This window comes from Pleurodeles waltl, chromosome 7 (genome assembly GCF_031143425.1).
Source record: "Pleurodeles waltl isolate 20211129_DDA chromosome 7, aPleWal1.hap1.20221129, whole genome shotgun sequence".
NCBI classification, from domain to species: Eukaryota; Metazoa; Chordata; class Amphibia; order Caudata; family Salamandridae; genus Pleurodeles; species Pleurodeles waltl.
Genome location: NC_090446.1, coordinates 733,899,668 through 733,914,260, shown reverse-complemented (window position 1 = coordinate 733,914,260; position 14,593 = coordinate 733,899,668). Strand labels below are relative to the sequence as shown.

The following is a 14,593-nucleotide window of genomic DNA, read 5'->3' as shown; positions in this document are numbered from 1 at the left end:
GTGTAGGAATGTGCCCTCTGCAGTGTTACATTTCAAGCAGGTTGGGGTATAGGCATATCCCATTTTAAGTAGTATGATCCTGTTATTGTGCACTGGATGTAGGCTTTTCAGTTGCATTAGCTGTAATTGTGTTTTAATTTCTACCTCTCTTGGGTGCAGGGATGCTGCCTCCTTGTCAAAAATCCTCTAATTCCCCTAGTTCTTTTTCCCATACTGTCCTACAGTGCCTTAGTTTGTCTGACATATTAATGATAAGGTGGAAGAGACAGTCCCTCTATCCAGTTCACCCTTTAGTATTCTACATTCTAGGGAGGCGTATTCAGGGATTTCAGACCAGACTAGGCCCTCTGTTTGTAACACATCTCTGATGTGTGTGTTGTTAAATGGATGGCTCTGGGCTAATTCTAATTCTTGTTGTCAACTCTGAAAAAGTCTATTTGTGTCTTCCTCCAGGAGCTCTCCCAACTTTTACATTCCAATATTATACCATGCTTTAATTCCCTTTCATTTAGTTTCTTCCTTGAGCATTTTACCTCTCAGCAAGGGTGCTTCTATTGTTTATTAGTCCATTTGATGTAACGCATGGCTTTTCCGAAGCTGCTAAGGATGCTTTTGTGGCTAGAAGATGTGCCTTTCCCTTGTCGCCATATAAGTAAGGAATGAATTTGGGTTTGACCAGCATCAATCTTTCTAATCGGAAAGCCAGGTCATCTGTCAGGGAATATATCCAATCATTTATGGTAATAAGATGGCTCAGCCAATTATATGCTCTGACATCAGATAGAGAGATCACGCTATTATAGGGGCTTCTAGTTAGGGCCTTCAGTGCTATTCTTGGAGTGCTCATTTGTCGAAGACTTTGGGGCATCTATTCATGAGTGTCACCCATCTTCTAGATTAGAACTATTGTTTCCTCACCTCTCCTTAGGTGCAATCTCTTCTCATTGCTAGTACAGAGTAAAGTCTATGAAGTTGGGGGGAGGCAAGGCAGGACACATATGCAGAGTGTCTGGAGTAATTTTCTCTTCCCATTTTTTACATCAGTGCTCCACCAGGATCTCTACTGTTCCCCTCACTTGGCTGCTTCTGATCAGGGAGCATTGGTGCACCCCTTTTGCGTTATTCTGGTTTCTCTGTGAACTATCTTTCACATTCTAAACAAATGAAGATATGGATGCTGCCACCGCTCTTCAGCAGCTGTCTCTGGTCCTTTGGCTGTTTTAGTTGTCTTTACTTATGGTCCCCGCTGCTCTGTTTGGACCTCCTGGGCTCTGTGCAGCTATCCCCTTTGGTCTTAGCTGTCTTCTCTTCTGATCTCATCAGCATCTGCCAAATTTCTTCTGTCGTCTCCACCTTATCCTCAAACCTGGTTGTTGTGGCTCAGGGCTTCGTGCTTTTCCTCCCCTACATGGGCCAGTCCTTGTCTCTCATGGTGTTGGATCTTCTTATTTGGAAGAGCCAGTCCAAGCCTCATAGCTTTTCCTGATGGACTTTGGTTTTCTGTCAGGCTATTCAATAGCAGGTGTCTGATCACTGCATCCCCATCTCAGAGTCAGCGCAAGGCTAGCAGTCTTTACTAAATGCATGGCCACTGCCATTTTGTCATTTCATGTGGCCCGTGCAATTCACCTAGCTCCCGCAGCTATTTCTCTGCCACTGGTATTTCCAGCCACCATGTCTCACTTACTAGTGGTGTGATGCCATGAATTTGGAGTCATCGGCTCATAATGTTTTTTGAGGCACAGATAATCTTAAGATTTGTCGGGTGAGATGGATCTCTCTCTGTCTACGTCTAGTGGTTCCTTCTTATGGGACATGCCCCCCTCCTTTGTTCTCACTTTGATCCACTCCAACTTACTCCTGTTCCCACTTCTTTCTCTGCACACATTTCTAATACTCCTTCTCCATAGGCCATCGCATTTAAGTACAAATATATGCTCTGTCACTAGGGCTTCCCTTCCAATCTGTTCCCTTCCCCCTCCCTTAATGCTATTTTATAGGATCTTGTAACTTGCCTGCTTCTTCTTTCTGCCATGGACATGTCTTCAACCAATATATCTGCAGTTTAATACCAAATTATGATTAATAAAGTGATGTTAGCTTTGCAAATACATCACACTTCCATTACATAACCTTAGCTGTATCAGTTTGCTGAGGCTCTGCTCAATACCTGCTCTTCTCTTTGAAATATTTAAGAAAAGTGCCCACCATTCATTATAAACTTAACAACTATCAGCTGAAAGATGGATGATGCAATCTGTGCTCATGTTACCATGACATTTGTTCAAAAGTGAGGGGTCCTACTGCATAGGATATTTTATTAAGGTAGAATAATGGTAAAGGCAGTACCAAGATTTTTATTGGCAGGAGCAAAGATGCTCTCAATCTATGTACTGTGCTGATTTGCATTTTTAGATTAATGGTTTTCTGTAATTGAAGGTAAAGTGCTAAGTTGTGACATAGGCCCTCATTACAACTTTGAGTTGTAACCGCCGTACGGCCGCCAATGAGGCCGCAATCCCGGGGTGGCCATTATGACATCCCCGCTGGGCTGGCCGCCAGCCCAGCAGGGATGTCAGCCGCAACATGGGAGCCGACTCCAAATAGAGCCGGCGGTGTTGCGGCCGTGCGACGGGTGCAGTTGCACCCGTCGTGATTTTCACTGTCTGCTGTGCAGACAGTGAAAAGCTTTATGGGGCTGTGCCAGGGGGCCCCTCGACTCCCCTTTCCGCCAGCCTTTCCATGGCGGTTCCTACCGCCATGAAAAGGCTGGCGGGAAGGGGACTAGTAATCCCATGGGCAGCGCTGCAAGCAGTGCTGCCCTGGAGGATGGTGCGACCGCAGCGCTTCCGCCGCAGTCGTAATATGCGAGTTTGCACCGCCAGCCTGTTGGCGGTACAACCTCCAAAACAGCCCTGGCAGTCTTTGACCACCAGGGTTGTAATGAGGGCCATAGTGTCTACCTGTACAAACAGGCACAGAAAAGTAGCACATCCAATGGATTGAACCATGAATTAAGCTGCACAGTAAGCAGATACCACCAGTGCATTATCTGATCTATATTCAAACAGTACAGGATGCAGTACATGTATATCCATGTTCTATTCAATAACATAACCTTAGCTGTATCAGTTTGCTGAGGCTCTGCTCAATACCTGCTCTTCTCTTTGAAATATTTAAGAAAAGTGCCCACCATTCATTATAAACTTAACAACTATCAGCTGAAAGATGGATGATGCAATCTGTGCTCATGTTACCATGATATTTGTTCAAAAGTGAGGGGTCCTACTGCATAGGATATTTTATTAAGGTAGAATAATGGTAAAGGCAGTACCAAGATTTTTATTGGCAGGAGCAAAGATGCTCTCAATCTATGTACTGTGCTGATTTGCATTTTTAGATTAATGGTTTTCTGTAATTGAAGGTAAAGTGCTAAGTTGTGACATAGGCCCTCATTACAACTTTGAGTTGTAACCGCCGTACGGCCGCCAATGAGGCCGCAATCCCGGGGTGGCCATTATGACATCCCCGCTGGGCTGGCCGCCAGCCCAGCAGGGATGTCAGCCGCAACATGGGAGCCGACTCCAAATAGAGCCGGCGGTGTTGCGGCCGTGCGACGGGTGCAGTTGCACCCGTCGTGATTTTCACTGTCTGCTGTGCAGACAGTGAAAAGCTTTATGGGGCTGTGCCAGGGGCCCCTCGACTCCCCTTTCCGCCAGCCTTTCCATGGCGGTTCCTACCGCCATGAAAAGGCTGGCGGGAAGGGGACTAGTAATCCCATGGGCAGTGCTGCAAGCAGTGCTGCCCTGGAGGATGGTGCGACCGCGGCGCTTCCGCCGCAGTCGTAATATGCGAGTTTGCACCGCCAGCCTGTTGGCGGTACAACCTCCAAAACAGCCCTGGCAGTCTTTGACCACCAGGGTTGTAATGAGGGCCATAGTGTCTACCTGTACAAACAGGCACAGAAAAGTAGCACATCCAATGGATTGAACCATGAATTAAGCTGCACAGTAAGCAGATACCACCAGTGCATTATCTGATCTATATTCAAACAGTACAGGATGCAGTACATGTATATCCATGTTCTATTCAATAACATGGATCCTGATGCAGAATCAGATTGCCAGACATTAGATTAATTTCTTAATTTACAGCTCGCTGGTTTAAAAGAGCACTCAAATACCTGTGAGTTAATTGACCCTAGAGGTGTAGCAAATAACAGGAATCTCTGTGCTGGCAGGCAAATACCTATACATTGAGTCTTTTTCTAAATAAGAAATGACAAAACAGTAGTCAAAGGAATGTCTGGAAGACATTCATTTTAGAGCCTCAAAGATTGCCATCTCGTGTCTGGAATGTGAAGCCTTTTCAGAAAGCTATTGTGTAAAGAAAGACTGAGAATGTATGGTTTCAATTTATCTTTCAATAATTGTGCAGATTTTCAACCATCCGGTGCATATTTATTAAACATGTCTGTGAACCAGGAGGCAAAGCATTTCCATATTCGTATTCATTATGTGGCCCAACATTAGGGGTTTTAGGAGTAATAATGCTCAGTGCAGGTTTTGTGGTCTCACGTAACACTGACTTTTCTTCCAATTTTGTACTTACATACTTCTAAAGATTTTTGTTGGGTATTAGATTAAGCAAGGTAATTTTCAGTTCTTGTGTTAGAAAACACATTCCTATGCTTATAGATTATTTCAGGTCTTTTGTATTCCAACCTCCTTTTTAATGGAAAAAAGAGGAGGCACTGAGAAATGTGTAGTTCTTAGGAAGCAAAAATATTAATAGAGGTCTGTAAGGGTCTGATTTATTAAAACATATAATTGAAATATTGAAAACAATAACAATCTTTATGAATCAGAATTATTTTTATAGTTAAAGGGATTGAACCTGGACACCCTTAGCTATGTTTTGCTGGGACACCCCGGTATATTCACTGAGCTTTCAGTTTGCAACCCCCTAGCACACCCTTCTTCCAGACATGCAATGCAGCTGTGTGAGGCACACTTTATAAAAATATTGAAAGAAAACAAAGAGTCAAGCCCCAACTGATGTCCATAAGGATGAGGTGCCACTTTGTTCCTGGCACTAATTTTACCACTGTTGAAGCCTTTGGGTCACAAAGACAGTGCCAGAGGTCTCATGGGGCAAGCCAGGGGTTGTGGCGGCGACCTCTGCCGACCCCTAAATGACATCGATGTACTTGTACTTCTGTAATTTATGCAGAATGTTTTGTGTGATTTATCTATACAAACAAATAATGGGCAAGACTTTAGGGATTTCTTAAAGACACACTTTTTCAAAGAGATAGGACTCTGTCTTGTTTCTATTCTTTCTTCTCCTCCTGAGACATCATTGTTCTCTAGAGGGTTTCAGTCTCTTTCTCTTTACTGCAACCAGTGCAAGGACACTTCAGTTGAAGTAGCTGTCGCTCTTTATTAAAAAAACTATAATTCATTCATTCAAGTTTTCCTTCGCTTGGACCATAGCCATGTGTAACCAAGAGATCACCCCTTTTAGAAAGCATAGACGCTTGATTATTGTACACGCATTCTGCACTCTTTTCTGAAATAGAAATCTGCGCTACCTTGTTGTGAAAGTGTCTCTGAAGGCCATTTATACAGGGGGCCAAGTATCCTAACCATAGCATCTTTGTCCTAAACAAATCAGATTCATGCCTTCTAGGTTTTGGTGAATGTCATTCTCCCTTAAGAGTAATACATAGATTTGGAAAAAATTGAATATTTACCTTTAATGCAAAAGAAAAAAGTAGCCTAACTTTGACAAATGAATTGATTGGCAAAGAAAAATTACTGACTGAAAAGCAGTTGAGTTTAGATAAAACCATATTGATTTCTTATGCATATGAAACATTTATTACCCAAACAAATACATACTAATTACTTGATTCTGTGAATTGCAGTGTGAAATTCATCTTAAAAATAAACCAAACTATAGTGTATCTTAGGTAAAATGTTTACAAAGTCATTGAACGTTTGTAGAAGTTTGTCATTCAGTGAAACCTTTACAGTCAACTCACTTGCATAAACTCATTTTAGGAAAGTACATTTAATTGTACACTCAAAGTATTTTACTGTTTGTGCCAGAGACTGACTTCTGTTGCAGGATGTGTTATGCCCATTAGAGTAAGGAATTCTTTCTTTGATATTTTGAGAACCTGTTTTATTTAACGGTTTTTATTAATGAAAGCTGCAAAATGTGAAAGTCAATGAACGTAATACTCACAGGAACTCTCTGCCCACTTTTTTTTAGATGTAAATTACCAAGTTACAACAGTGAAGAAAATATTTGTATTTAACTTATGAATTGTGGTCTGATTGACTCATAAGGGACTTGATACTTGAATTGCAAAGCTGTGATCATTCTTTCCTTCGCAAATTGTTCTTTTCTGCTTATTTTAAAAAATATATATATTTCCTCTTTAGTGCACTTCACATCAGGGTTGTCCAATTTTGGTTGACAAGGGGCAGATTTTCAAGATATCCAACGATTATATAAATGGTTTCTTGCGTTGCATGGTTGTCCTGAAAACCTGGTATAGACTATGGGGGTCATTACAACCCTGACGGACGGTGTTAAAGCGGCGGTAAGACCGCCAACAGACTGGCGGTCTTTTTTGGGGAATTATGACCATGGCGCTTACCGCCATGGTCATCCGCCGCTTCTCCGTTCCGCCCGACAGGCTTACCGCTGGAAATCCACGGCGGTAAGCCGGGTCAAAATACCAGCGGCGGTATTGTCACGGCTGCCGGGCTGGAGACCCAGGTCTCCAGCCCAGCGGTCGTCTCCTTCCCTGGCACTGATGGGGTCTCCCACACCCCCCACCCCCACCCCGACTCCCTCTCCTACACCCCCCACCACCCCTGCCACCCCCCAAGGGTGGCAGGACCCCCCTCCCCACCTCGACCCCCGACATTACCTTACACATACACACCCGACACGCACGCAGGCACCACCAACACACATACTCGCACACACACTGACACACATGCCAACATGCACACACACAGTCAGACACGCACACCCACATTCAAACATACACGCGCACATCCATACAGACATACACGCACTCATTCCCAAAACATGCACCACCCCCGCAAGCATACACGCACTCACACACCCCCTCTACATACACCCACGCACACCCCCATGCACCCACACAACACACAACACCCGCCCACCCCCCTCCTCTGACGGACAATTGACTTGCCTGTTCCGTCGATCCTCCGGGAGGGGACGGGAGCCATGGGGGCAGCTCCGCCGACACCACACCGCCAACAGAACACCGCCGTGCAGAATCACAGGACGTGATTCGCTGGGCGGTGTTCTGTTGGCGTGGCGGTGGAGGTGGAGCAACCTCCACTTCCCCGCCGCCCGTCACTATGGCTGTTGGCGGCTCTCCGTCGGAAAAACGATGTAGAGCTCCCAACAGTCATAATACGGCGAGCGGAAAACCGCCACCACTGGCGATCTTCAACACGGCGGTCCCTCGGCAGTCTTGTGAAAAGACCACCAAGGTTGTAATGACCCCCTATGTCTTGTGGACCAACTTTAAATAACCCTTATGTAGATTCTGGGAGCCGCTGGTTATTAGCAAGTATTTTGTAAAGAAATAGAAGTTCCCAGCGTCTAGTAACCTTTTTAACAAATGATAGCCAACACACTAAGATGTATATTTCTAATTTGTTGTCAATTTATTTGTACCTTTCGAATTAATGTTATCTAAATAAAGTAATGAAAGTAGGTATCTTTCAATACAATTCTAAAAAAGAAAACAAGAAGTGTAAGTAGTGGAAATTATACTGCACAGAAAACTGAGGCAATAGTATGAATGGGATTTGAACCCATAAGCTCTGCTCTATTTCCATGTCCGAAGAACAAACCAGGATAACATTTGAAAAACTTTGACAAGAAAATTATATTCTAGAAAATGTAATTTACAAAATGTTCTAATTTTGTTTTATAGCTCATTCTCTGAGTGTAAGTTCCATTCTGAAAGCATGCGAGCAAGTGCAAACAATTAACAATTCTAGTCACACAGTTTCATTAACAGGTAAGACCATATTATGTCCACAGCAAAGTATGTGCCTTATTTTATTGTTAGCATTCTATTGGTAAATAGTGCTTTATTTGTTGACCAAAGTAATACATATTTTTGGCTTCTGTGTACATTAATTCTCTACCATCCTAAACCATTCTGGTGTGTATGACGCTTGCTTACAAATGTAGGAAATCTTCATTCTCAATTAACCATTACGCAAGAGCAAGCCATTCCATCTAAGGGACGTTTAAGCACACTACATGCTCTGTAATTTGAGTGATGATTATAACATTATAGGCGGTATTCGTGTTACATAAAGGTATTGCAATGTTTGTGAAACAAGAAAGGGCTATTACAACCACATTGGTGAATGTGCATGACATATAGGAGGGAATTTTATATGATGCCATGTTTCTCTAAATTACTTTGTTCTGAACAATACTGTTTTTGCTATAAAGCTGACCTAACTGACATATGTTTTCTGCAGTTGTACAAAGTTTATTATAGGATGCACAAGTGAAGCACATTTTCCCCATGTTGATCTAAAAAATATAACACTCATAAAAAAAATTACATTTCAGCAGCAGGCTGCAAAGGAACACCTTATGTGCTATCCTTAAGAATATCCCATAGACATCAGATTCTCGGCATACAAACAATCGATTGTGACAAAAACTATAATCATTAGGTTTTCATTACCTGCACTATTTAAGTATATCTGGAATGAAACTTGGTTGCAATTTTCAACAAAAAAGACATTTTCATTTCTGGCTGACCTACTTGTCACACCTCATCTTATCTTTTATTACCTAATCATCTCTTGAACTGAAGATGCCTGTTACTATCTTCAAAGGCAAAGCCATATAAAGTATTGAGAAAATGAGTTAAACTGCCCCAGCCTTACAGGTCACATTTTTAAAAAAGGGTAATCCACCTCATTACAGTGGAACCACACACAACATGGGAGTGAGAAACAGATGAGTCTTGGGTGAAAAACAGTTTATTTGATTCATGATAGGACTATCTTGATAACCATGGGATAGATTACGGACAAAGAGAGGTAAACAGATGGGCAGAAGCCTGCTGTAATGTTGATTGTATGTAGTGGAAGTGTCCATTGGATTTCATTTGCCATAAAGCATTCTCCTAAAGAAAGAAATGGGTTCTTTACTAAAAATCCTGGCTGGAGGAAGCATAGGTGTTTTTCATTTGATTCAGTCATGCACTTTGTCAATCACAGACTAATTTGACATTTCATACTGCATTACATAATGTACTCTCAGCAGAACGCTGTTTTGATCCTAAGGCCAGCATTACTAGTGTCCTTTAATTTTGGTGGGGATATACCAGCTCCCATGGAATTAAAAGTTACTTGTTAACTCTTAAGATCTGAACAAAATGAGAAATGACCACAGGAATCAGAACTGGAATTATTTCTTCCTGTGGTAATTTCTTATTTCTAGGGGAACTACCAGGGTCCCATTTATAATCGGCTAGTATCCCTAATCCTCCCCCACCCCATGAATTACTAGTACCCCTTGGTAATTCGTAGGGTGTGGAGTTACCAGGCTATTGTGCTTGTTGCTTGAAAGCTCCTTCACAGCCTGATAGAGAACTCTAGAGAGACTGTATGTCCAGCTCTGCGTTAAATCTCTGATAGCCAACAATAGTGGCCTCCTGCTTACCACAACAGACAGAGAGGGCCAGGATTATCACTGTAATTTGCATGGCCTGTAGGATGTTTCTACATAGGCGGATGAGTGCAGAATTCCTGGAGAAAGTGGAAGCTTTTTCAACCTACAAAAAAGAATTGAGAGAAGCTCAACTGAACATTTCTAGTGGCTGTGCTTGTGAAAGTTACTGTGTATTTGTGGAGTGACGAAACCTCAGTGAATTAAGTGATTTGGTCATACTGAAGGCAATCCCAGGAGCCATTTGTAACAGAACCTTTTGAGGGTTGAACTGGAGTTGTGGAAAGACTTTCTGCCACTTGTGCATATGACCTGGATTCAAAGGACTATTTTCTGTGTGGGAAATTTTGTCCATCTAGACCAAAGTTTAACAAAACGTTTGTAACAATTAGATATTAAAAGAAATTCTTGCGGACTAGTCCAAGGCGCAAGTTTACAAGGAAGAATCAACCTCTGAGGTTTGTTCAGCTCGGAGCATGTGATCATGAGGTTCGAGCTTCTGAGGGACTCCGAAAAAGAAGTACCATGGGTTATAGATACCTTCTCAGCTACTGTGTCCAATCTTATCAAGTAGTAGATTTTTAGCCTCCAGAAAGTTGTGCCAGTGAAGTTACAATGGCTAGGATGAACAACTAGTTGTTACCCACCTGAGCCTATGTGTGGAACACCTAAGTTCCAGTCTCCTGCACCCCATAATTTAGCATTGAATGTGCTTTACCCATTGTTTGTGGTGGATTTCTGTTTTTGCAATACCCTCATATCACTACATTTAATTGTTTTTCGTTGTTGTGTATTGACTTTATGAGATTTCCCTTTCTGGATAGTCTAGAAGGGGTCCATTATGTTCTAGTACATGAGAATCTTCATTTGGGGGGTAGAGCAGTAGCAGTGTGTGCAAAAAGTAAAAAGAAAATGTGTACTTTAAGAAACAAAGAAGAAAACAGGAAGCATTGAGAATCAAAACTGGACTCCTCACCAGCATCATATTTCATTCAAACACCTCTATGATTTGTGTATTAGCATTTCTAAAGCTCAAACCTAGGTACAAGGCAGCGGAACACTATACATGGTCAAAGGCAAGCATAAAGTAAACTAGTAAGTCAACTAGTAAGAGAGGAGCTGGGTTGTGGATGGTTAATGCATTGCGATGTACTGTTCTTGTTTCTAAATTGGAGCAGCTTTGGAGTGGTCCTGATATAAGGATGTTGTTCCAGTTCTTGGATGCATAGATGGAAAGGTCTGCTTTCTTGTTTTTTCTTTTTGATACTGGTGTCCCTGCTTTGAGTGTGCTGAAATTCACCAGAGATGGTATGTCTGCAAGGTTAACAAGAGTGCTGGTCATGATAGCTTTGTAAATAATGCAGCTGGTGTTGTAGATGGTGCAGCACGGCTAGGGGAGCCAATGAAGTTCCATCTGGATGAGGGTGATGTGGTCTCTTCAGTCCTTGGATGAGATGTGCTGCAGGGCATTACCACCATCCAGATGCTAGGAGCATGAGGGCTTGAACAATAGTTCTAAATTTGCTTTCTGGAAGAAATGGTTGCACGTTCTTTTGAAGAGAGAGCTGGTAGGAGACTGGTGTTTTTTTGGTAATGTGTTCCTTGAGTGTGAGATCGGTGTCCAGGTTGAATGCAAGTTGGCATCTGGTGAAAGCTGGGCTTTGAAGCTGTCAAGTATCATGTCATCGAGGCAGATTTGTACGTTATCTTCTTTATTGATCATGCCAAGTAACAGAAAGGCAGCTGAGAAGTCCAGCAGTATCCGGTGGCAGGGGTCATTTTCATCTGTGGTCAAGAGGGCATTGTATAAGATAGCAGATTCCATGCTGCAACAAGATGGGAAGTCAGACAATAGTCGTGCAGGAGATAATTATCATTGATGTGGGCTTAGAGTTGAAATTTTTCTGTGATCTTGCCAGTCCATCTGCACATTAAGCGTCAGTAAAGATCTGTGTATACCCCCTGCTGAACCCACGTATTTCTCATGCCACAAAAAAGCAAAATGCCATCACTTCTGTAAAAAGAAATGCATAAGATCTGACAGAAAATCAACGACACCAAACCTGATTCAGTTCTCATATCCACCCTTTTCTGTAGAATTCCGCATTGGTCAGTCTCCAAAGCCCTATCCTTCCCAGATCTCATCGACATACTCACCTCCCTCAAAGCCACTTCTCATGAAGATGATTTCTTACCATTGTCCTTCAACTAAAACTCTTGTTGGAGACGCTCTCTCACCTCTATTTACCATTGTCAATTTTTCAATGCTTCCTTCACTAAATGCATCTTTGTAGAAGTTCTCAAGACAGATCAGATCCTCCCACTCATACAAAACCCACATGATGACCATGTCAAATACTAGCCCACACTCAACTACCATTTAATGGCAAAACATATATTTGGTCCCAGTCCTGTTCCCAGTCCAGAAGTCACAGATGTCGATCCCGTGCTCAGTCACTGTCACCCTCAAAGTCTTCAGATAAATCAAAGAAAAAATTAAAATAATTCAAGCGGGATTCGGCACCTTCCCACATATATAGCCCTGAGAAGGCACAAAGGCGTTGTCATGCCTCTCGATCTTGCTCTTGAAGTCAGTTGATGTTGGAGCTCATTCTGCAACCTATCCTGGCACAATCCAAGTTTACAGGGCCATCTGTGACACCGAGGCAGATCAAAGAGGCCATGCTCCATCTCTTCAGATCCTTACTAACTCCCTATGGGCCTCAGGGAGTAGAGGGTCCCTCCATCTAAGATACTGCTAGCGGGTTTTCCTTTGGCACCAGTTGGACCCTCTGAATTCATCACTGGGCTCCCCCAGCTACTGAATCAACTCTGCCTCTGGGGCTATCCTCCTCACTAGTTCTGGAGCTTGAATGTCGATCCTGACTCTATTGACACTAGAGGTGAAGGTGCTCTCTGACTTCTAGTCAGTGCCACTACGACCTCAGCCAAGGTCACTCTCTATTGGCATTGAAATGCAACCTCCACCACTTGACATACTACCTTCACAAGGAAGAACCCATACATTGCATTCCTTGTTTGGTACGGATTCAGACAATGACTGCGAAGAGAGTAATGACATAGGCCAACCATACCACGAAGAAAATAGGTATGATGACCTACAAGAAACCAGTGGGCCTTGACAGGCCTTCTTTCACCCCAGCCCATCTCACTGAGGAGAATGCATCTTTCGTAGTAGTCATGCATAGGGCAGCCAAAGCTCTTGACCGTCGTTTCCTGCCTTTGAAATGAAAACCAGTGTCTTGATGGAAATGCTCTAGCCGGTGCAAACTTCTATTGAGCCCCTAATGCCCTTCAATGAGGCACTCACAGATACTCTTTTATGGGCCTTGGCCAAATCTTGCTCTTCCCCCCTCCCCCCCAAGTCAGTCGCCAAATTGCAAGACGCTACTGCCCTTCCATGGGCGACCCTGCATTTTTGTCTCAGCGCCCTTCACTTGAAAGCTTGGTGGTGCCGGCGTCTGCCAGTCTAACTAACCTGAATACCTTTTTAGGGAGACCTTGGGGAAGAGGGTATTTTCTTCCACCAACTTGGCCTTCAGGTTCATTAATGCCAGTTGCCTGATGGACGCAACTCCCCTGCTCTTTGGGACTTGTTGGCTCAAGTACTCCCAGGGGTTCCAGAAGATTTCAAACCTGTTCTGACCCAAGCCATAAAGGATGGTTGTGATGCATCTAAGTTCACAATATGTTGTGGCTTGGATCTCACCAATTCTATCAGGAGAGCCATTGGAACTACTGTTGACATTTGTTGACATGGTTGCCTGTGATCGACAGGGTTATTAGGTGATTTTCAATCATCCCTTATGGACATGCAGTTTGAATGGACTCAACTCTTTAGGGACAAGGCAGATTCCAATTGAGATTGGCTGAAAGAGAGCAGGCCATAGCATGCTACTCGGCTTATCTGCCCCACCTCACCTCCTTCAGCAACCCTATCGTTCTGGTTGTATTTTCGGCAGCGGTACCCCATACTGCCCGCCCCTTAAGCCTCATCAAAATGTCCAGCCATTTTGTGGCCCAGGTGCTGGCAACCACTGGCCCAGCAGTTGGGGTCAAAGCTCCATCTGCCAAACCTCTTTAGAATGCCTTTAGTGGAGCATCGACACCCAGTTGGAGGCAGGTACAGCAATTCTTGCCAGATTGGCAGGCCATAACATCAGACAGGTGGGTCATGCAGATTCTCTAAAGGATATACTTAGCCTACACAGCCACTCTGCCTCACCTTTCACTGTCCCTGGATTGACTGATGGAGGACCATCTGACTGTCTTGTGACAGGAAGTGCAAGTCCTTTTCGTCAACAGGGCTATCAACAGAGGGCCTGCCCCAGATGTGTGCCATCATTGTCATTCTTGCTACTTTCTGGTGCCAAAGAAGGACAGAGACCTTCGCACTATTCTAGCTCTGCACCCCCTTAATACTACTTTCCTCCAAAAGGACAAATTCACAATGCACACCCTGGGCCAGATCTTGTCTACCCTTGGTTGTGGCTGGTAGCACTGGACATGCAGGATGTATATGTCTATATTCTGTCCTGGGATCCTATTGGTGTCACGACTCACGTGCTGCTTGCGCCTGGAATTTGCAGATCTGGTGGCGTGAATCTTCAATGTTCGGCTTTGGCCCAAAAAGGGGCGACTCTTTCTGGTAGCCACGGTGCTGTAGGCAATGGAGACACCAAGAACAGACCGTGCCCTTCAGAAAGTAGCGCCAGAGGGAAAAACCCCTTCCAAGGGGAAAAACCTCCAAACAGGAAAAGTCCTGGAGAAAAACAAGAACAACAAACAGGAATCCAAAAGGAGCAAAAATCAG

At 43.6% G+C, this 14,593-nt stretch overlaps 1 protein-coding gene across 1 annotated transcript in view; it reads left to right on the top strand.

The window, feature by feature from the left end:
- Window positions 1–14,593, top strand: part of LOC138245536 (protein bicaudal C homolog 1-A-like) — a 275,979-nt gene that overhangs the window by 183,528 nt on the left and 77,858 nt on the right. The window contains exon 11 of the mRNA XM_069199212.1: window positions 7,994–8,080. Within this exon, the coding sequence (XP_069055313.1) occupies window positions 7,994–8,080 (87 nt within the window). The remainder of the gene's footprint in view (window positions 1–7,993; window positions 8,081–14,593) is intronic.